The sequence below is a fragment of the Hoplias malabaricus genome, chromosome 14 (genome assembly GCF_029633855.1).
Source record: "Hoplias malabaricus isolate fHopMal1 chromosome 14, fHopMal1.hap1, whole genome shotgun sequence".
In the NCBI taxonomy this organism is placed as follows: Eukaryota; Metazoa; Chordata; class Actinopteri; order Characiformes; family Erythrinidae; genus Hoplias; species Hoplias malabaricus.
This window is the reverse complement of record NC_089813.1, coordinates 18,298,265-18,320,133: the sequence shown is the minus strand read 5'-3', so window position 1 is coordinate 18,320,133 and position 21,869 is coordinate 18,298,265. Positions and strand designations below refer to the sequence as shown.

Below are 21,869 nucleotides of genomic sequence, written 5' to 3'. Positions count from 1 at the left end.
ATTATGCTTCACAGGATTGTCCGATTGACATGCATGTAGTGGGTGATGAGCTGACTTAGATTCTATGATGATGATGTCATATTCGAAAAAACATGGCCGCCATCGACCAATCAAATTTCAGCAGCTGTTTCATGACCTTAACAAGGTCCTATCATCATGACACTTGCATGGTATGTCCATGGCAGCACTTCCTAAGCACATAATTTTCATTACGATAGCCAGTAGGGGGCGCAATTAATTTTTTCCACATGAAAATATGGAATATCTCAGCGAAATATAAACATATTGACAAGTAGTTTGCTTTAATGCATACTCTGCATAGTGTCTTACAACTTTGTAATTGCAACTATTGTCAAAAAATGCTTAGATTATACATAATAGTCAGGTATGTGAAAATGGAGCTTTTCAAACTCCTCCCTGGAAATTTGTCTTATCAATAAACAACTGGTATTTTTGCCATCTGTATAGACTATAGGTCAATATATTTTTTAAAAAGTTGGAACTTTTGACATGCTGTTGCGGCAGTAATTTAACAAATATGCATGGGCGGAGCTCCATGCACTCTTTGAGCTATAACTATAACAAACTTCACCTAAATCAAACACAACTTGGTGCACATATGTATGTCATTACTCTGAAGTACTCTGCTAAATACGCCCGCATTGCACAGAAAGGGGGCGCTACAATTAGACAACAACTGGTTGCATAGGTTCGTAATTCATTACACTGCCAACTAGAGATGCAGTACCAGCAAGATGAGGCAGATATATTCCAAAGACCATGGGAAAGGAGCTTTTGCATTTTCCTAATAATCCAATAAAAAGAAATAAACACAAAATATATTGGTCTGTGTGAAATGAATGAGTAAAATACTCATATGTATCACTTTGAATGGAATTACTGAATCTTTTTCATGATATTCTAATATTGTATGACCAGCACCTGTAGATATTATTTATAGTTTGAGCAAATTGGAAATATTTGAGCTTAATTTTAACCTGGAAGCTACCAGTCCTCTTGTCATATTTGATCAAGTTGTTCTTCTCCAGTACAGTAGCAGCAGTGTGCACCAGATCCATCCTGCGGCGCTCCAGAAAAGGGTCCATATTACGCTCGTCATTAGAAATCCCATAGAGTGTTGGGTTTCGTAGCATCCTCACATACAAGTACGTGTAACCTAACCAGTTCACTGCGTCCTTAAAAAAAAAAAAAAAAAAAAAGTGTTATGTCAAATTATAATCTGTGGCTAGACTGACAACTGTTTAAATAAAAGCATTGCACTCTTAGGTAGTCAAGGTTTCTTATCTGGGTTTACACTGAAGGTGTAGTGAACAACAGAAAAACTAAGGGTCTCTAGACCAAAAATTCTATAAATACATATACATGGATTAAAACAACTCTGAAATAACACATAGCTGCAACTATGATCCACTTACATGGTTCAGAAACAGCGGTAGCCATAGCATGTGCCACAGTGTTATGTCAATTAAGGTGGAATGGAAAATTGGAATAAATGCTGTAACAGCATGTTTTGTTGCCCATGATGTTCTCATACGAGCAAAACTAGTTATCTGGTTTCATGTGCATCCAGCAATATATAGTGCGTTATTCAACCTTTTAATGTTTAATCCATCCTCCAATCTAGAGCTCCGACGTACCTGCCTTTTTCTGTGCTACCTCGTTTTCTGTGCTGTGTTCTCATTGGCTGTTGAAAGGACTCGTGCAAGCATTGAGTTGGTGGAGACTTTACAATATGTGACTATGTCCAAAGTTGGGTAGGAAAAAAAAAAAAAAAATAAAATAAAAAAATCAAATGTGATATGCCACGACTGGTCCGAAACGCGATTTTGAGACAAATTTTTTAATCGGGCTAAAAGTCATGTAGTGTAACCCCAGCTTAAGGCATGCCGAAGAACATTGACTTCATTTAAGCAACCACAAAGAAGCACGCTAACACAGGTCAGCAGCAGGCCTTTAGAATGTGCATTTAACAGTCGTGATAAACATCGTGACAGTGTAAAAAGCTGTTCAGTCAGGCTAGACTATGTCTCCTTATTTGTACTTGTTATTCCATTGTGGAAATATTTAGTTTTTCATGTCTCTGAAACTTTCTAATTAGCAATACAGAACACTGTTTCACCAAAATAAAATGTGTACGTATAGCATTATAAACATCTGGATTTACAGGCACCAATCTAGTAGTTAAGATGGATATAGTTGCTATCAGTACTCTGTTTCAGCAGATCCTTGAACATGAAATATCTGTATCAAAAGGGAAAAAGTGGTATCGGAGCATCCCTATTGGATACACAATGAGAACAGTGAACACCTAAATACTTGAGGAAAATAGATAGCAATGTCTGAGAGGAGAGACAAAACTCAGCAAAGAGCAGATAAATCTCATGGGTTTTAATATTAACATCTGCTTGGATGGCCAAAATATGCTAAAATTACATTACCAACAAACAGTGTCCCAAGAGTGATCAGGGGGAGTTACAGAATGTGCTGCACATTCAAGAGACAGCCAATTAGAACCAAAACAACTGTCAGGAGCCAATAATTTCATAATCATGTGTGTAAACCATACCTTAGCATTCTGGACATTGCCCAGCACAATCTCTGCATTAAGCATGTCAGGTAGTTTGCTGACCATCTGGCTTTCTATAGGTAGCTGCTGGTTGAGCAGAGACAGGTAATACTGCAGCTCTCCATGGGACGTGATCAGAATGCCCTCCCCTTTAGTATCATACTGTGGGCGGCCTGCACGTCCCAGCATCTGAGGTCCAGTAAGATAACATCTATCAATTAATCAAGTTTAAAAAAAAGAATACATAATTTCCATCATCAAGCTTTATAACAGTCCTAAGCCTACCTGAAGAATGTCCAGAGCACCCAGCTCAGTCCACCTGCCTTTCTCTGGGCTGTAAACTTGTGTGCCTTTGATGATGACAGTGTGCGCTGGCAAGTTAACCCCCCATGCAAGAGTGGCAGTTGACACCAGTACCTGTAATAATTTATTTTTATTTATGGTTTAATTAATATTATGTATAAATAATATTAATATAATATTATTAATATTTATGGTTGCACTTATACCACATTACACACAATGTGAATTGAGTTTTATACAAAGTATTTTGAAACCACAGTCACTATATTTACCTGTATATGTCGATCAGCAAACAGATCTTCCACCAGAGTCCTGTCTACTCTGGTCATGCCAGCATGATGGATGGCAAAGCCATATGGCAAAAGATCCTTCAGCTCCAAGTTCTTATGAATTATTTTTAATTTAAATAAAAAACAGAAAAACCGAGATTATAAAAAAAGCATTTTTGCTTGTCAAGCACACAAAAAAAAATAAATAATTAAAAAAATAAATGAATAAATAAGTAAAATAAAATAATAATAATAAAAAAGGGTTATCCCCACTAGTGAAATATCTACCGCCACAAGCACACATTATGACCTTTTAACCACAGTCTAAGGCTGGTAAGAAATTAAAGCATGAAAAGTGTGATCCAAGAACCAAGCCTGACCTTGCACTGCTCTGCCTCTGTCCTTAGGACCTCAGTAGATGCAGAACCCTCTCGAAGGAAGAGCCCAAGAGTGTCTTTCTCTAGACACATGTCTCTGATTGCTCTAGCAGTCTTCCCAGTCTCCTTTCGTGAGTGTACAAACACCAAAACCTAAGCCCCAAACAGAAAAATAGCACAGAATGTTTATGCAAAAAATTGTGGAGGAGAAAAAAAAAAAAACTAAAAAATAATAATTCAAATACTCATTGTACCTGGTTCTTTCCAGCATGTTCCATGATCTTCTCATAGACAATCTCATTCATGATCTGAAAACGCTTGATTGCTTTTTTCTCTGTGATTCCTACATACGTCTGCTCTAGTGGAACAGGTCTGAAACTGCATAAGAGGGGCGTGGTTTGCGTTGGTGACAAAATAAAAATCTATTAGCTGTTTAAAAATTTATTTTTGTTTTTGTTGTTAATTCAGTCATGAAAAGCAAAAAAGGACCCATTCAAAAAATATAATGAAAAAGTTGATTCATTTCCATAATTCCATTCAAAAAGATTCAGGGCCCACAATTTAAACAATTTCAAGTATTTGTTTGTGCTCATAAAACAAAAAACTCATAAATCTCACGAAAACAGAAAAAATATATAATACTGTGGAGAAATCAACCCAAAAGCACCTGCGCAGGTTTCCCCAGGTGTCATTAAATTACTTCAGTTTGGATCAATTGTCTCAGTCCAGTTCAATACGGGGAAGACTGCAGACATAACTGTCCAGAAGACCATCATTGATGGGTAAGCCCACAAAAGTTCATAACTAAAGAGTTCATAGATTGCTGTGTCCAAGCGTATAAATGGCAAGTCTAGCGGAAGGACAAAATGTGGCAGGAGAAAATGCTCCAGCAGAGATCCAGAAAGAGTGGAATGAAGCAGGATTCTCAGCTTCAAAAACCACTACATTCAGACGCATCCGGAAGAGGGGCTACAACTGTCGGGTTCCTTGGGTCATGCCACTTCTGAACCTGAGCCATCGTAGGAAGCGTCTCAACTGGGCCAAGAAGGGCTGGACCACTGGCCAATGGTCCAAGGTCCTCTTTTCAGATGAAAGTAAAGTGTGCCTATCATTCGGGAATCAAGGTCCAAGGGTTTGGAGAAAGACGGATGAGGAACAGATCCCAAAGTGCTTGAGGTCCAGAATGAAATATCCACAGTCAGTCATGATTGGTGGTGCAATGTCTGGTGCAGGTGTTCATAAGCTCTGCTTTCTTAAATCCAAGGTCACTGCAACAGTCTACCAGAATGTTTTAGAGGTCTTCATGCTTACTTCTGCTGAGGATCTGTGTGGAGATGCAGATTTCATCTTCCAGCAGGACCTGGCTCCTGCCCATGCCGCCAGAAGCGCCAAAGCCTGGTTTGATGCCCATGCCATCACAGTGCTTGACGGCCCAGCCAACTCGCCAGACCTAAACTCCACTGAGAATCTATGGAGTATTCTCAAGAGGAAAATGAAGGCCACCAGACCCAACAACAAAGAAGAGCTGACAACATGCATCAAGGAAATCTGGTCTTCCATAACTCCCAGACAATGCCACGTCGTATCGAGGCAGTGATTAAAGCAAAGGGATTCCCAACCAGGTATTGAAGATTGACATATTGTTTTGAAAGTACCATATTTTGATTGATTTGATCCAAATTTCTTTTTGTGACCCACTAAAAAAGGCATTTACCTCAATCTTAGACTCTATTGGTATTACTCAAAATGTAACAGGGCCTACACACTACTGCAGCCACACTTTAGACTTAGTTCTGACACTAGGTCTTAACATTGACAAAATTAATATCTTACCGCAATCCTCAGCAATCTCCGATCATTACTTAATTTCATATGAGCTACGTTTTAGCCATAATATATGTAAGAACCCTCACTATTCTACAAGGCGTATAATAAAACCATCTACCGCCCTACAATTTATAGAAAACCTACCAGAACTATCGACCCCAGTTCCAACTCCATCAGACCCAATGGACCTAGATGTACTAACTGATTACCTAGAAAATACCTGTCGATCTACTTTAGAAAAGGTAGCACCACTTAAACATAAAAGTATAAGACAGAAAAAGCTCGCACCATGGTATAATGATAAGACCCGTACTTTAAAACAAACATTACGAAAACTAGAGCGGAAATGGCGATCAACCAAGCTTGAAGTGTTCCATTCTGCCTGGAAGGACAGCCTTATAGAGTATAGAAATGCCCTCACTAAAGCTCGCTCAGCATATCTGGCCTCGCTGATCTCCAATAATAAAAATAATCTGAGAGCACTGTTTAGTGTGTTTTCTAGAATTACAAAAAAATGAAGCAGGTTCTGAACAACTAATTCCAGCAACTCTCACCAGTAAAGATTTTATGGACTTTTTTAATAATAAAATTGAGAATATTAGACAACAAACTCAAGCCACAGGATCAAATCCATCCTGGCTGCCACCCGATGTGAATGATATAAAACATAATATAACTGTAAAAGAAAGACTTGAAACCTTTTACCCACTCCCACAATTCGAACTAGAGAAGATTATCACCTCCGCAAACTGTACAACTTGCACACTTGATGCAATTCCCACAAAGTTGCTCAAAGAAGTACTACCAGCTTTTATCGATCCTCTTTTAACTATAGTAAACTCATCCCTTAGTCTGGGCCATGTACCCAGAGCTTTTAAACTAGCAGTTATTAAACCTATGATCAAGAAATCAAATCTTGATGCTAGTACACTGTCTAATTACAGGCCTATTTCTAATTTGCCATTTCTGTCCAAGATCTTAGAAAGAGCTGTGGCCCAACAACTTAGTTCATATCTACATAAGAATAATATATATGAAAAATTCCAATCTGGATTCAGGCAACATCATAGTACAGAGACAGCTCTAGTCAAGATAACAAATGATCTTCTTCTTGCCTCTGATCAAGGCCATGTATCCCTGTTGGTGCTTCTTGACCTAAGCGCAGCCTTCGATACAATAGACCACAATATTCTCATAGAAAGGTTAGAAAACATGGTTGGAATCACAGGGACAGCCCTATTATGGTTCAAATCTTACTTAACGGAACGTTATCAATTCGTAAAAGTAAACAATCTAAATTCAAATTATTCTAAAGTAAGATTTGGAATTCCACAAGGCTCTATTTTAGGACCATTATTATTTACATTATACATGTTACCGCTAGGCACAGTTATAAGAAACCATGACATTAAAATTCACTGTTACGCAGATGACACGCAATTGTATATTTCAGCCAAGCCTGATGACAAACACAGATTAAAGAAAATAGAGGACTGTGTAAAAGACGTGAAAGGCTGGATGTTGCGTAACTTCCTCCTTCTAAACAGCAACAAAACAGAGGTCCTGCTTTTGGGTCCAAAAGTGGCAAGAAATAAATTATCAGATTTAATTTTAAATCTAGCTGACTTTCCAGTTAAACCTGGTTCAGCAGCAAAAAATCTTGGTGTCATAATTGACCCGGATTTATCATTTGATCAACACATAGGTAGTATCACTAGGACAGCTTTTTTACATCTTCGCAATATTGCTAAGATTAGAAATGCCTTATCCCTTCAGGACGCAGAAACATTAGTACATGCCTTTATTACTTCAAGGCTTGACTACTGTAACGCCTTACTCTCAGGATGCACCAGCAGCAATTTAAGAAAACTTCAACTAGTTCAAAATGCTGCAGCTAGGGTCCTCACTAAAACTAGAAAATTTGAACATATCAGCCCAGTTTTATCATCACTTCATTGGCTGCCTGTTAAATTCCGCATTGACTACAAAATTTTGTTATTAACATATAAAGCTCTACATGGGCTTGCTCCTGAATATCTTCAAGATACAATTTCCTATTATGAGCCTCTACGTTCACTCAGATCACAGAATACTGGATTTTTAATTGTTCCCAGAATTCAGAAGGCCTCAGCTGGGGGAAGAGCCTTTTCTTATAAAGCCCCCAGACTCTGGAATGATCTTCCAGAAAATGTTCGGGACTCAGACACAGTTGCAATCTTCAAATCTAGGCTAAAAACACATTTGTTTAGTTTATCATTTGGTAGCTAATGCTCCCCCATAGATAAAGGCGGCAGATCCGGGGGGTCCATGGACACAGGGATTATAGTAAACTGAGACGCTGGTGCTGTCATCCCGCCTCTTCTCGCGATCACTCAGGTTTGTTGACGGTGCAGCGGAGGGATGCCAGTGTTTCAGGATGCTCCCGTGTCTGTGTCCCCTCCTGGTTCTCTCCTTTTAGTTAAAGCTGTCATAGTCAGATCTGCCGGAGTCATTAGCCACACTCTGGAAATTTTCATATTTTCTACTTTACAAACACAAAACAGTTCAAAACTAATTCCATCCCTTTACATCTTTCCGAGTAAACAACTGTCCACCTGTCTGTCTGGACACTGATGGATGACAGTCGAGACCCTCCTCCACGCTTCAGACCAGCTGCCCACGCTCCAGCAACCACGAAGTGCCTTGAAGCTGTCCCTAAACTGAAGTTCTCATGGACTACTAACTATCATCACCAGTAGATTGACCAGAGGAGGATGGGTCACTCCTTGTGAGCCTTGGTTCCTCCCAAGGTTTCTTCTTCAGCTGGGGGAGTTTTTCCTTGCCACTGTCGCCCCTGGCTTGCTCACTTGAGGGTTTTACATTTGTTTTTACATTTCATGTCAAATCTTTGTCTTACTGGAATTCTGTGAAGCTGCTTTGTGACAACATCAGTTGTGAAAAGCGCTATATAAATAAATTTGATTTGATTCTTTTTCTGCAATAAGTAGTAGTTTGGGCTGATTCCTCCACAGTTGGACACCCAAATTATGTGAAAATAAACAAATAAATACTTGAAATCATTTAAATTGTGGGCCCTGAATCTATAATCTACGAAAGTTTAACTTTTTGAATGGAATTATAGAAGTCAACTTTTCCATATTTGGAATGGGTCTATATATACATATACGTACACACACAGACACTCAAACTTCCAGACAAGGAGAATATAATGAAACTTTAAGCCAAACGCAAGAAATAATTTAGGAGAGTCAAAATGTTATCTTCCAAACATCTGTTACGTTTTCGGGGCAAAGGCACAATGGGATCAGTTTATTTACACTGAACAGGGTGAAAATAATGAGACAAAAATGTGGCTTGATTCTCTAGTCTATTACACATAAAAACAAAACATGACTGAAATAAGGCTACTAAGCTTGATGATCTGAGTATAAATAACTCAGCACAGGCAGAAGAGCTGTATATGAGAAATGTATCCAATTTTCTCATCCGCTTACATTAGTGTTGCGTTCTAGATATGGTGCCCATGGAAAGGGGAAGTAAAGAAAAAAGAAACGTGACTGCAACCCATGGATATGTTTGTCTGATTCTCCTACATATAATTATAAATAAATTATAAATAAAGGCTGTAGAATTTGCCAAACCTGTTGTCAAAGTAGAAAAGACCTTTGGCAGGGTCCACACGCAAGCATGTGGCAACATCCTCATAGTTCGGCAGAGTAGCACTGAGACCAATTAGGCGTACATCTTCCTGCGTCAGCTCCACATTTCGGATAGTTCTAGCGATCAGAGATTCTAATACAGGGCCACGATCATCGTGTAGCAAGTGGATCTCATCCTGAAAAGGCATTAAAAAAAATTGGCATAGAAAAAGTAAGAGGTGAAATCCTTAATGAATTTTTAGCTTTTTAATATCTTCTTTATAGTCTACTTACAATAATGATAAGGCGCACTAGCTGGGTATATGTGCGCTCCCCTCCCTTGCGGGTGATGATGTCCCATTTCTCAGGTGTGCACACAATTATCTGAGTGGCATTGATCTCCTCTTTACACAACTGGTGGTCTCCAGTCAACTCAGAGACTGTGATGCCATAACTGGCCAAACGCTATTTAAAAAAAGTATGTTAATGATATGAAAAACAATAAAACTTGTTAAAAACTATTAAGAGTAAAAGAAAATTTGTGACACAAGGCAAGTCATACCTTTCCAAAACTGCCCACCATTTCCTGCACCAATGAACGCATAGGAGCAATATAGATAATTTTGAAGTCGTCTACATTGATGGTGCCATCCATATTTATATGCTTGCCAATCTCTCTGAGCATGGCCATCAGAGCAACATTAGTTTTACCAGCACCCTAAGCATAACAGACAGAAAGGTATTAAGAGTCAAGAAAGGAGAGAAAACATTGGTTTTGAAGAACACATGACTTAAACTTTCTTCAAAACACTTACAGTAGGTGCACAAACCAACAGATTCTCATCTGTTTCCATTGTAGTCTTGAATAATTTGCTCTGGATGCGGTTCAAAGTTTTAAACCCCTCAAAGGCTGCCTGGGCATACTTTGGCATTTTCTCAATTGCCACCAAGGTCTGAAAGATGTAATGTAAATGTGAAGCACTGCAAATCAAAACACCATTGAATACAATAGTCATTGCACACAATAAGGGGGGGGGGCAACTTTGAGGTAAATATAAAGCATAAAATTTTATAGTTATATGCAAAAGTGTGAACATCCCAGGTCATGAAATTTAACATCCACAAGGAATAAGCACATATGCCTAAACATGGATTTTAATATAAAATAATCTCCTCTTGATCTATTTACTAGAATCTAATAATTATTTGCATTCAGGTGAATCCATTTCCTGTGTCCAAGATGCATGTATCGAGCTTCCATGTTTACACATCACCTAGAGCCATCTATCTATGGTGGCCTGTAAATGTAAAAGGCACACACAGACCAACACACAAAATAGGTGTGCTCACATGAGAACAAAAAGCACACAGATACATGAAGAGCAATACACACTGAAAGAGAACTAAGAACTCACTGTGTGCACGTTCAAACTTACAGGCTACTACATATCTTAGCGCACTTTCACATGATATGCTGCAAAACCGTGTTGCGCTGGTGATTTTCACTTCGCCGCCACGCTACCATGAGCAGTGTGCACCACACCGTTTTGTCGTCGTACTCAAATTTCAAACCAAACTGAACTCTGACCTACTTTATGCTGACCTTTCTGAAGCGAAGCCAATGAGACTGAAGTGTATAATGTAACACAAGCAGCTCCACAGGTTGACAGATACTGTAGATGTGGAAGAGAAACTAATTCTCACAGTTTCCCAGTACCCAGAGCTCTATAACACCACTTTAAAAGTAAATTATGTCGCGTAAAGCAGCAACGCGCAGAACACTTGTCTTGTGAAAGCTTCCCTCAGCCTCGTGACAAGTGACTTGAAGAATGTGAAAGCCCCCTTACTCATTAAACACAATTTAAAAAGTTAATGCAAAATCAGCCAACATTTGCAGCAATTTTGTAATAGAGCATCTCTAGACCAGAGAGGCTGATCTTCGTTCCCTATCCACACAAGCCTTGGGGGCACACAACCTTATGTTCAACTACACATTTCTGGTAGGTACTAAGTACTAGAGATGGAACGATCAAAGTTTCTGAGGCTGATTCCGATCCCTGATCATATTTCAGCACTATCGGCCGATAGCCGATACAGATCGAGGGCGGGGCTATATGCCACGGCAGGGCAACATGCAATTTTTAGCACGCAAGACACGAAACTTGGTCTAAAATTATTTATTACCATTTTTAACGAACTCATGTGAAACAGCATAATACAGAAAATTAGCAATAAATACGAAAATAAGTTCAAACAATGATTACTTTTAGACCATTCATTAATTAAAAAACAAAATGTAATTAAATGCAGTCAAAACTGCAGTCATTAGACTCTGGGTTATTTTAAATGAAAAACTGCAACCGTTAGTTTTGATTTATATTTCTTTTTACAATTGTTTTAAAAAGAACTTGAATTGTTTTAAAAGAGTACACCAAAAAATAAGATACTGCAATCATTAAATTTAGACCATTAATTATTTTAACACGAAAAAACAGTATATTACATAAATACAGTCAAAATTGCAGGTATTAAACTCAGAGCCTGGGTTATTATAAAAACGAAAAATTGCAACCATTAAATGTAGATATTGAATTATTGTTATACAATAAATTTTAAAAAAATGTCTGCATAGCGTCACTGAAATTGTGCAGTTAGGTCTTGGATGAATTATAGATTTAATAAAACAGCAGGTATAAAATATGGAAAGTTTGAAATTAAACAACCGGGCCTGTTTTAATGGGAAAAAGGCCCATCTGCCGAACTACTGGTTCTTAATGTTGAGTTTTAAAGGCATATTTCTTTTCACAAAGAGTAAAATTTCAGCTTTCTGGGATGACAGTCTGTTCCTCTTTTCAGTCAGTATATTTGAAGTGACGCTAAACAATCTTTCACTATCCACGCTTGTGCAAGTTGCAGTGAGATAGGCTCGAGCGATTTCGGCAAGAGCGGAGCCGTATTGCTTTTCCAATACGCTAGTGCTTGCGCGCTCCGGGAGATGGTGGGCTCCGAAAAATATCAGCGCACTTGGGATGCGATCGGACTGTTGCTCTCCTGGACCTCCAGTATTTCACTGTACATGGCAGACAAGGAATCTATTCGTGATTTTTCTGTTGGCTTGGCTGTGTTCATCTGACTTGGTCCTGGCATTTCTTCACCGGAACACGGCTCCCGTTTTGTTTGCGCAAAACCCTTAGGTGGGATATTAAGCGGCAGAATCCCTCGTCTTCTACAACCGAAAAGGGCTGATTATCTAGCGCTATAAATTCCATCAATTTGGCTGTGATTCCTTTAGCCTTTTGGCTGTTGCTGCTGTACTTTTCGTACCGGTCAAATGTGGTCTGCACGGTTTTCTGCGTTATTTGTTTTGTGCTAGCTCTGCTGTTTTCTGATACTCACTGTATGCAGCCGCGTGGTGTACTCTTAAGTGCCGTATCAGATTAGTAGTGTTAAATGACTATGTTTTGGTTCCCCCACGAGACACGTTGGTTTTACAAATTTTACAAAACACCCTGGATGAGTCTGTGTCACATAAGGTGAAAAAACTGCCAGACTGATGACATGTTTTCTAACAGTTCAGATAGGAATTGCAGGGACTTTACCGGGGAGGTTTTAAGGAGGCTCCTCCTGGATGAAACGCTAGCTCGGGATTGGCTAAATTTGAGAAATATCGGCCGATCGCGATCTCATATTTTGATTAAAAATCGGCCGATACCGATACATAGCCGATCGATCCTTCCATCTCTACTAAGTACTGCAAAAATGCCCCTGACATTTATGGAAATGCTCTGATCCAGCCATCACAACTTGGCCCTTGTTAAAAGGTACTCAGATCCAGAACTTCGGTCAGTGTCATTATGGTGTAATATTGGCACTCCTGGAACATCTCTCAGCCGGCTCTGAGAGTTATGGAGTGTAATAAAGTTATGGAGTGTTCCATCACTTTAGAAACAAGTAAACAATGTTTACTTTATTGGGCTACAAGAAAGCTGCTCTTTTGCATGAGAATGTTGACACCCAAGAGAAAGAATGATCATGATTACAACTCTATTGCAAGAAAATCTTTCTAAACTTTGAACACTAGGCAGTGATCAGATTAGAAAGAAATGAAAGACACTAATGGCACTATCTACAGTAGAGCAAAAGACATTTACAAACAAATACTGAGATGCTAACTATAAATGGGGAGATGGAGATAAAGCCTTAGTAAAAGATAAAATGGTGAGAAAAAAAATCTCAAAACATACCTCATCCTCTGCAAAGGGTTTTGGTTTAAGTGCAGGTACATGCACCTCCTCATAGCCTTTTCTTTGTTTGCGGAATGATCCATCAGGTAACTGGCAACGCTTATTGGCCATAAAATGACTACCCTGCGTGAAGGCAAGGTCCTCAAGATCTAGCAGTTGTCTTGCTGTCATTGCCTAGAGGTTGGAAAAGAATGACAATAGTTCTGCTGAGTCTACATTTGGGAAATATTGTTATATAAATAAGCAATAAACATAGTGCCCTAGTCAATGTGTTTTGAAATACTTCATTTTACCTCTGCATGATCAATGTCCATAGACTCCAGATCGTTGTCAACCCGAGACTTCCTCAGCCTTTCCCTACGAGACCTCTCCTCCTACAACGCAGACATTAAAAATATACTATTATGAAGCAGTACATTTCCTGGCAACAAAAGGTTTATACCAAGAAGAAAAAAAATTAACAATCATTAATATATAATAAAGTGCTTACTCGAATAATGTCTTCTTTCTCAGTCTCTTGCAGCTGGTAAAGAACTTTGGACAAGTCCTGATCAGCTTCCATTTTGCTGATTATTCTCTCTTTTTCTCCTTCACTCTGAGCACTGGCTAACATTGTACAGTAAAGAACTGCAGCAGATAAAGTGAGAAAAGACCCATGAGTTACAGGACCAGTTGTACTATTATGGGAAAATATTAGCCTCACCAATCTACAAATGAATACAATCATTATTTTAGTATATTTAAAAAAAAAAAAGCAAACAACTTCTGCTGTACACTCACTCATGCGTCTGTGTTGGCGTAAGATTTTGATGAAGTCAAAAGTATTAAAACCCAGTAGGAGTACCAACTGATTCTCACATTCTCTGTCATCACTAGCAGTCTGCAAACAGGAACAGATGAGTCAGTCAACTCATACACAAAGAAAACTACAAATTTAATACTGTAAGATACAAAGGTTTCAACAAAACTCTTAGAAACTCCTTCGAATTACACAAATTTCAGTTCTGAAAGGAATATTAGAACAGTTTCTTTACCTTAAGAATCTCCAGAACTTCATCTGCTTTTTTTTGAGACACAATAGCATCATCATAGAAACGGCTGAGCTGTCTTTGAAGCCAAAATGCATCAATGTCTCTTGGGTGAAGGTCTTTCTTTTTGGTTGTCATCACATCGCCAGCAGTTCCCAACTAAGAAAAGAACAGTTTTACTAATATGTGCTATATCTAAGGTCCCTAACCATACTTGAACAGGCATGTTGGCATGAATGGAAAAAGTAATAGATGCAAAACCTATTACTGATGAGCATGCAATTGAAGATAACAAAATAGTTCTTCTACACAGACACAATATGGTGAATCTAATGCTAACCCTCCAAACATGTAGGCAAGTTTAACAAATAATTTGGAAGGGATACATGAGATAAAACAACTCAGACTTGCACAATGTTTATTTTCCCTGATTTACACTTTAACCAAAATAAGTCACTATTAAAGCCCCGGTCAGTGGGTTTTCGCCAAATATGGGAGAGAAAACAGCAGCATGTGCTGTATTTCGTAATTCTAACAAAAATAAATAATTAAAAAACCTGCTTTATGTCACCATATTTACACCACAATTATCAATGCTTTCTCCATGTAGGCTCAGACAGAGTAACAAAAACACACATCTCACAAAAAAATACAATCTAAAGCCTTGGAGTTGCACAGGTGCATTTCATCCGATACATAACTCTGACATTAAATGGCAGCATCCTGAATACCTAAGTGTTTTCTAGTGTTTCTTCAACCAGATTTAAAAAATGTACAGATGCAAGTGGACAAATCCTGAGGTGTGCATCTACGGCCTGGTGATGTACACTGGTAATCCAGCACTGAATTGTGATGTACACCTGTAATCCAGCACTGAATTTCAGCTCTCACTGACTGTACTCCCAATTTAAAATTTAATATACTACAGCATCCTTGCTAATAAGAGAGGCATGCTTTTCACAAAAGCTACAGTTGGTCTTGAATTGCACTTCAATCACTTAATCTGGCAAATATCTCTTTCTTGCCAAATACAATGTACGACCTCCAACTTCAGCTGATTGAATCAGAATAATACAATGCACCATAATTCCTTTTTTAAAATCGTGTAATATAAAAAAGGTACTTGATTACTTACATTTGCAGATAGTGTGCAACCCACATCTGCTTCCTCTCCCTCACTGTCGTCAGAGCCTTCTTCTCGCACCTCGCCATACTGGTCCTCATCCCCTTCCTAAACAAATGTGTTATATGAATGTTGACACAGCAAATATTTTATTAGCAAATTCTACATTCAATTGGTTTAAAATATTTCAGAATTATTTTTTTGACATTTTAAGAACAAATTTAGCTAATATTGTATCGATTTTAAATGGTGAAAATGATAAAGTTTCTCATTTAATTTTATTATTCTTTTGATCTTCACAGATGATATATCACTTTTAGAATATGTGCTACACTGGTACCATCGACATCAAGTAGAATTGCAATAGTAATAAAATATAAAATGATATAATCTCAAACACACAACTACATAAGTGTGTGTGCGCATCTCTAAATTTAAATATCATCCAAAAGTTAATTTATTTCAGTTATTCAATTCAAAAAGTAAAACTCAGTAAAAAATTATGCAGATTAATTAAAATATTGGAGTGGATGAATGTTTCAGGATGCTCCCGCATCTGTGTCCCCTTCTTCTTCTCTCCTTTTAGTTAAGCTTATATAGTCAGATCTACCTCTTCATCTGACTCGAACTGCACATTTACTCCATATGTTTCATCTATGTTGTCATCTGTTTTGGAAAAAAAACAAAAAAAAAAACATTACATTAGTACTGGCCTGATTTTTATGGATTTTTCAGTATAAATTATTAATCTCACTGAAGATTTATGCTGTTCTAAGTATTTTAAATAAACCAGATTTCAATAAGTATAGTCTTACACATGAATATTTGCAATTTTGCAGTGCATAATAAAACTGTTTGTTTACCTTGACAATTGAAATTACATAAAATTATGTTTATGAAGTACAAATTTTAAAACCTCTTTAGTGTTATATTTTACACATTTTTTATATTTTGAATGCCAAAGAGATATGCTTGAGATGTGCTGCACTTTAATGACTGAATTACTTTTTATTCCTCTAAAAGTTATTTGTAACAAGTCAAAATTATACATTATTTAAACATTTTCCCATATTAGAAAATATATTTATTAAAAAACTAAACAATCAGTATTAGGTAAAATACTATATAAATAAATAATCAGAAAACCAAACTTGCAATACAAATTACATACCAAAATGTAAAGAAAACTGTTTCCAAGTATTGATTTTGAATGTGTTTTAATGAATACTAGAATTATTTACTTAATTTCATTACAAAAATGTTTTTCATATCTACAATTTTACCCATATTTTGGAGGTCCTTGTCTCCGCCGTAGTCTGTGATCTTCTTGCCCAGGTTAACCAAGACGTGGTAGCGTGTTTCATCAGTTGGTCCAAGCAACTGCTCAACCTCCCGCCTCCTTTCCTTATCCCTCATTTTATCATTCTTGAGGACAGCCAAAACCTCATCGGCAGCACCACACAGAATGTCTCTTGGCTTAGGATACAGTGGAAGAAGGACGAATGATTAAGAGATATCACAAATCTGTAACCATGTCATTTTTTTCTACTCTTCTACATAAGATTACATTTCAATTATCCAAAAAAGTAAAATAAATAAATAAAACCGCTTTCAAAATCAGCACAATTACACAGACTGTATGCAAACCACTGAACATCAATGATCACTAGAACAGGAATAAGTTACTTGGGAGTCTCAAAACCTGGAAAAGATAAATCAAGAAACCTGGAACTTGCCTGGTCTCCAAGGGCAGCCTGAATGAAGCTGAGGAGGATTTCATATGTTTCTCTTGTCTCTTTTGTCTTGGGCTTGTATACAATGCCCACCATCTCATCAATGCCTTCAGACAACAGAGTAAATCCTTTCATTTTGTTGATATCATGTCTGTCCTCGTCCCTCTTTCGTCTCCTGCACAATATCAAAAAGCAGACAGTTTTTCTAATATAATAATAAACGCAGAAATCCAATTATTAACATGCTAAACAGGAAAAGACTTACTTTGCCCTCCTCTCTTCCAGCATCTGTGGCCTTGTTCTTTGACTCTTGTCTCCCATTTTAGTCCCCTCCAGCTTTCCAACAAGTGACAGAACCTCGCCTGTGGGTTCATCTCGCCGAGTACGGTCAATGAGAGAGCGGTCAGCTTGCAAAACCAAGTTCGAATTCTACAGTACCAACAAAGAATTACACAAATATAAAAGTAACATACAAATGAAACGTTATGATAACACACAAACCCAGCTAAATGTTCCTTACATTTCATTCTACCGTTCAGCTTACTTTATCAGAGCCTATCGACTTCATTAACTAGCAACTTTCAAAAAGGAGGGAACACCATTAATTACACTTACCGCTTTGTATTCATACTGTAAGCTTCGCGCTGTAACGTCCGCCATACTTTTCTTTAAAAAAAATACATAAAATGAAAAAACAAATTTATGCAGCCCTGAGATTAACCATTTAGCTATCTAACGTACATGTCTGGCATACCTATGGTACGACGATCTAGCAAAGCGTTTACTGTACTAAAAACGTCACGACGTTTTGATGATCCTGTTGAATTTGTGCTCAACTATTATTAACTAAAATTAAACCTATTCTGCGCGCTTTTTGGAAAAGCTCGCGTGCGTTTCAAACACACTGAACGCAAGCACAACGCTCACACAAACGTTGATGAATTTCCGGTCCCAGACACTTACGATTCTTAGAGCGGTTCATCGCCTCCATGTGGACCGGAGACTCTTTGCCCTATTTTCATTGCACATGCGCAGAGCTTCAGGCACACATTCACAAAATCGTTTAAGGATGACATAGGCTCTACGTTATTAAACGTCTAAAAACGGCGCATTTTACGTCCGATTCTCACGCCGTTAGAAAACCACACTTACAGCATTCGTTAAAGCGGCGTTTTATGAGCTCCAACTTCCAGGTCTGTGGAGAATGGGCAGCATACGTAACAGCGCATTGCATTGTGGGTAGTTTCCGCCGTTTTAGAGAAAAAACGCCATAGCAACAGGGAAAAAAAATGGACCGGGCGAAGAGAAAACGCTCCCAGTATTTTGCAAAATCCATGTAAAGAAAGCCTAGTTTAAGCTTCTTACTGAACGTAAGCAAATGATAAAGACAGGCGTAATTCGGACTTTATTGCAAAAGGGCAAAATGGAAACAAGAAAAACAAACCGAACCCAAACCCAGCGAAATACTCCTAAACCCAGAAAAATTAAATCTAGAGCAGTGGTTCTCAAACGTTCTATCATCTCAGAAGAAGGGGAATTTCCCCGTGCCCCACATGTACCATAACCCCCCCCACACACACACACACACACACAATTAAAATAAATAACATACACATGCAAGTTTACATTTTTCTAATTTATTTATCGCATCAACTTCTCTCTCAAATCAGTAGCTTAATGTTATAACACCAGATACAACATTAACATCAAGGTTCAAAAATACAGAAAATTGGCCTAATATACTATGCTTCAGTTTCTCACTTTTCAATCTGCAAAAATGAGCAAAGGCACACTTTTTCACAACCTGAACACAGCTAATATTAACATTAACTAACTCTCAGGTTAGTGATGGGAATTTCGGCTCTTTTGGCTCGGCTCTTCATAAAGAGCTGGCTCTTTCGGCTCCTAAATGGCTCTTATTTCCACTGGTACAGAACAATCTTACCTACATCTTACATGACTATATGGACAAAATATTATTGTTCAATATTAAAAATAATAAATAGTGTTGCAATGGCCAATTGTTTTTATAGCTGTCTTGTAATAATTCACTGATTGCACTCACACATTCAATTGTATAAATAACTGGATTTTATATAACTGGAAATAACTTAATAGAAATCACTTGTAAACTCTGAAATATAGTCAATGGAACCCAAAAGGTAGGTATTACAAAATAACTTATTAAATTAAATAATCATCCATTACTGATTAATAAAATAAACAAATACAGTGGAACCTCTACTTACGAACACCTATACTAACGAACTTTCCAAGATACGAACCAGGCATTTGAATATTTTTTGCCTCCACCAACGAACCATGACTCTAGAAACGAACCCGAGCCTCTGCCAAGCCGGCGGCTGGAAATGGCCACTGACCCCCATAGGCGAGTCTCCCAGCGCACCCAGACTTGAGTCATTGACCCGTTTTCTCTCGTTTTCTTGACCCTCGAGCTTTTAAGATAAGAAAATTGTAGTTTTAGCAATTTAGCATTAGTGCAAATGGCAGAAATTCGTGCTAAGTTAAGCCGTATCTACGCGTCGTCTCCCCACATTCACTCGCCTACTCTCCGTTATTCCACCCACCCCCACCTCCCGTTATACAGCCAGTGCCTGTGTTACTCCTCCAGCCAGTCGTTTATTACTCTTACTACTGTATTTCTTTTTTATTTTTAGTAACGCTACATGCATTTTTACATAAACTATTTTTTGGAAGGCAGATTGGCATTCAGGAAAACCAAGTGTCTCAGCTTTGCTTGTTGTTCTTTGATTGGTTGAAAAATGGCTCGGTCTTAGACGGGAACCGGCTCTCATCGTTCACTTACAAGAGCCGGCTCTTTGAACCGGTTCGTTCGCGACCGACACATCACTATCTCAGGTCCTCCTGTTTCACTTAGTTATCACTAGCTATATACAAGCCGCTTTCTTAACTGTAATTAGCTGTCACTGTTATCTGTTGTACCGCGACCCTGAAATGGAGAAGCGGAAAAGAAAATGTATGTATGTATGTTATCTGTTGTGCTCTCGTTAATGACCTCAAGCCCAGAGCTGGTAGAAACTAACTTTATAAACCAGACTAATGGTGAATCGGAGGACTGTGAAACTGATGATTAGAGCAGCTCTATATTTGAACAAGTCCCTTAACGAAGGTTGAAAGAAGACCCACATTTTGTCTGACTCGCAGCCAAAACACGTTAATTTCTGTGGCGCATTTTCAAAATAAATGTTTGGGAATAAAAACATTTTGGTTCCAGGCAAGCTGCATTTTTCTGGTCTCCTAGCTAATGTTCTTTTAGTATGTTTAAGGGCTATTAATGAATCCATTGTGAGTGGGTGCTTTTTACTGAGTATGGTTTATAAGCAATAGGCATTAATATAAAAAATGCTAATTTCTTCATATTCCTTGGGCCCCACCTGCAATACCTCACGCTCCACTAGGGGAGCGCGCCCCACACACCGATTGGATCCATGAAATTGAATCTCAATGTAAAAAAATAAAAATCCGTAAAATTTACAGCAAAAAAACTGGCAGCTGTGGTTGCAAGAATTTCACCGTAAAATATACTGTCATGGCAATCATACATTTTTGGCAATAATAAATTTTACATTTAAAAACTACAGTAATTAAAAAAACACATATTCACTGTAAAAGTATTAGTGTAAAACCATAGCATTTACATAAAAATAACAAAGAAACATTGTTTTGCCATAAAATTAACATGTAAATTGTGTGACAAATGAGGGAATGGAGATATATCCATATTTAGATATAGCCAGATCGCATTCTATATTCAGTCCTAAAAATGAGGTATTCCTGAAAGGTCAAAAGAGATGTGTGGGATTTGGGTGATGGTTGAACTTTCCTGACCAACACACATAACATGCACAGAAACACAAATGCACACATAAATACACAAAATAATCACCCCAAAGCAACCCAAAATCAAAGAGTCTCAAAGACAGAAAAAAACAAAGAAACTCTGAAAATCACAGAAAATATGGAGAAGCAAGGCGTGCTGGGAGCTCCCTAAAGAGTCTCAGCTTCTCCCAGTCCTTGGACACTTGTACCGCCCCTAATGGTTTGTGCCTTTAAGTGTGAAATAATGTATTTTTTTACAGTAAAGAGATGTAAAAAAATTGTATTTTGGCTGAAATAAAAAATATTTACACCCACACTCATTATTGTCATGTTTCTCTTTTCTCTGACCTCATGTAATAAAATGCACATATGAAATTTGTTAAAAACAGATTAACTCTGATCATCAAAATTAAATTTGAGCATTTAAATCATAACAGCCGTTGTGGAATAGGTTCATTACATTAGTACACAGGTTTCTGAACAGGAGCGCAAGGAGCGCACTCATATTTTACAAATAAAAATAAATAAATGATCATTTATTCTGTTTTATCCTGAGTAAACACAGACATCACTGTACATTTACCTCAGATTAGTATCTACTAACAAATCTGATTCCAGAAACATACATTACTCCATTTCATTGAGGCGAGCAGCTGCCTCTCCGAGTAGATCCGACACCAACCTTAGGCCTGACATTTTTTGCTCTCAGATATCTGTATTAGAATCAACTTCTGGACTTGACTGAATAAGTAAATAACACAAAACTAGAAAAATAATAAATACAGAAAAATAATAATAATAATAATAATTATATATATATATATATATATATATATATATATATATGGGTGGCACGGTGGCGCAGCAGTTAGTGTCGCA

At 37.8% G+C, this 21,869-nt stretch overlaps 1 protein-coding gene across 2 annotated transcripts in view; it reads right to left on the bottom strand.

The window, feature by feature from the left end:
• Nucleotides 1–18,299, bottom strand: part of snrnp200 (small nuclear ribonucleoprotein 200 (U5)) — a 39,233-nt gene extending 20,934 nt beyond the window's left edge. Inside the window, exons 1-22 of one of the 2 annotated variants that reach the window (XM_066643497.1) lie at nucleotides 18,282–18,299; nucleotides 17,745–17,795; nucleotides 17,395–17,558; nucleotides 17,133–17,304; nucleotides 16,680–16,872; nucleotides 16,007–16,062; nucleotides 15,409–15,504; nucleotides 14,280–14,432; nucleotides 14,026–14,125; nucleotides 13,736–13,872; nucleotides 13,539–13,619; nucleotides 13,246–13,419; nucleotides 9,817–9,954; nucleotides 9,564–9,719; nucleotides 9,296–9,466; nucleotides 9,005–9,198; nucleotides 3,791–3,914; nucleotides 3,540–3,689; nucleotides 3,163–3,273; nucleotides 2,873–3,004; nucleotides 2,588–2,776; nucleotides 999–1,196 (exon numbers count right to left, since the gene is read on the bottom strand). In XM_066643497.1, the coding sequence (XP_066499594.1) occupies nucleotides 999–1,196; nucleotides 2,588–2,776; nucleotides 2,873–3,004; nucleotides 3,163–3,273; nucleotides 3,540–3,689; nucleotides 3,791–3,914; nucleotides 9,005–9,198; nucleotides 9,296–9,466; nucleotides 9,564–9,719; nucleotides 9,817–9,954; nucleotides 13,246–13,419; nucleotides 13,539–13,619; nucleotides 13,736–13,872; nucleotides 14,026–14,125; nucleotides 14,280–14,432; nucleotides 15,409–15,504; nucleotides 16,007–16,062; nucleotides 16,680–16,872; nucleotides 17,133–17,304; nucleotides 17,395–17,558; nucleotides 17,745–17,789 (2,934 nt within the window). In that variant the 5' untranslated portion in view covers nucleotides 17,790–17,795; nucleotides 18,282–18,299. Of the gene's footprint in view, nucleotides 1–998; nucleotides 1,197–2,587; nucleotides 2,777–2,872; nucleotides 3,005–3,162; nucleotides 3,274–3,539; nucleotides 3,690–3,790; nucleotides 3,915–9,004; nucleotides 9,199–9,295; nucleotides 9,467–9,563; nucleotides 9,720–9,816; nucleotides 9,955–13,245; nucleotides 13,420–13,538; nucleotides 13,620–13,735; nucleotides 13,873–14,025; nucleotides 14,126–14,279; nucleotides 14,433–15,408; nucleotides 15,505–16,006; nucleotides 16,063–16,679; nucleotides 16,873–17,132; nucleotides 17,305–17,394; nucleotides 17,559–17,744; nucleotides 17,796–17,883; nucleotides 18,070–18,281 lie in introns of those variants that run through there. The other variant, XM_066643496.1, reaches the window with a different exon arrangement.
• Nucleotides 18,300–21,869: the final 3,570 nt, after the last annotated feature.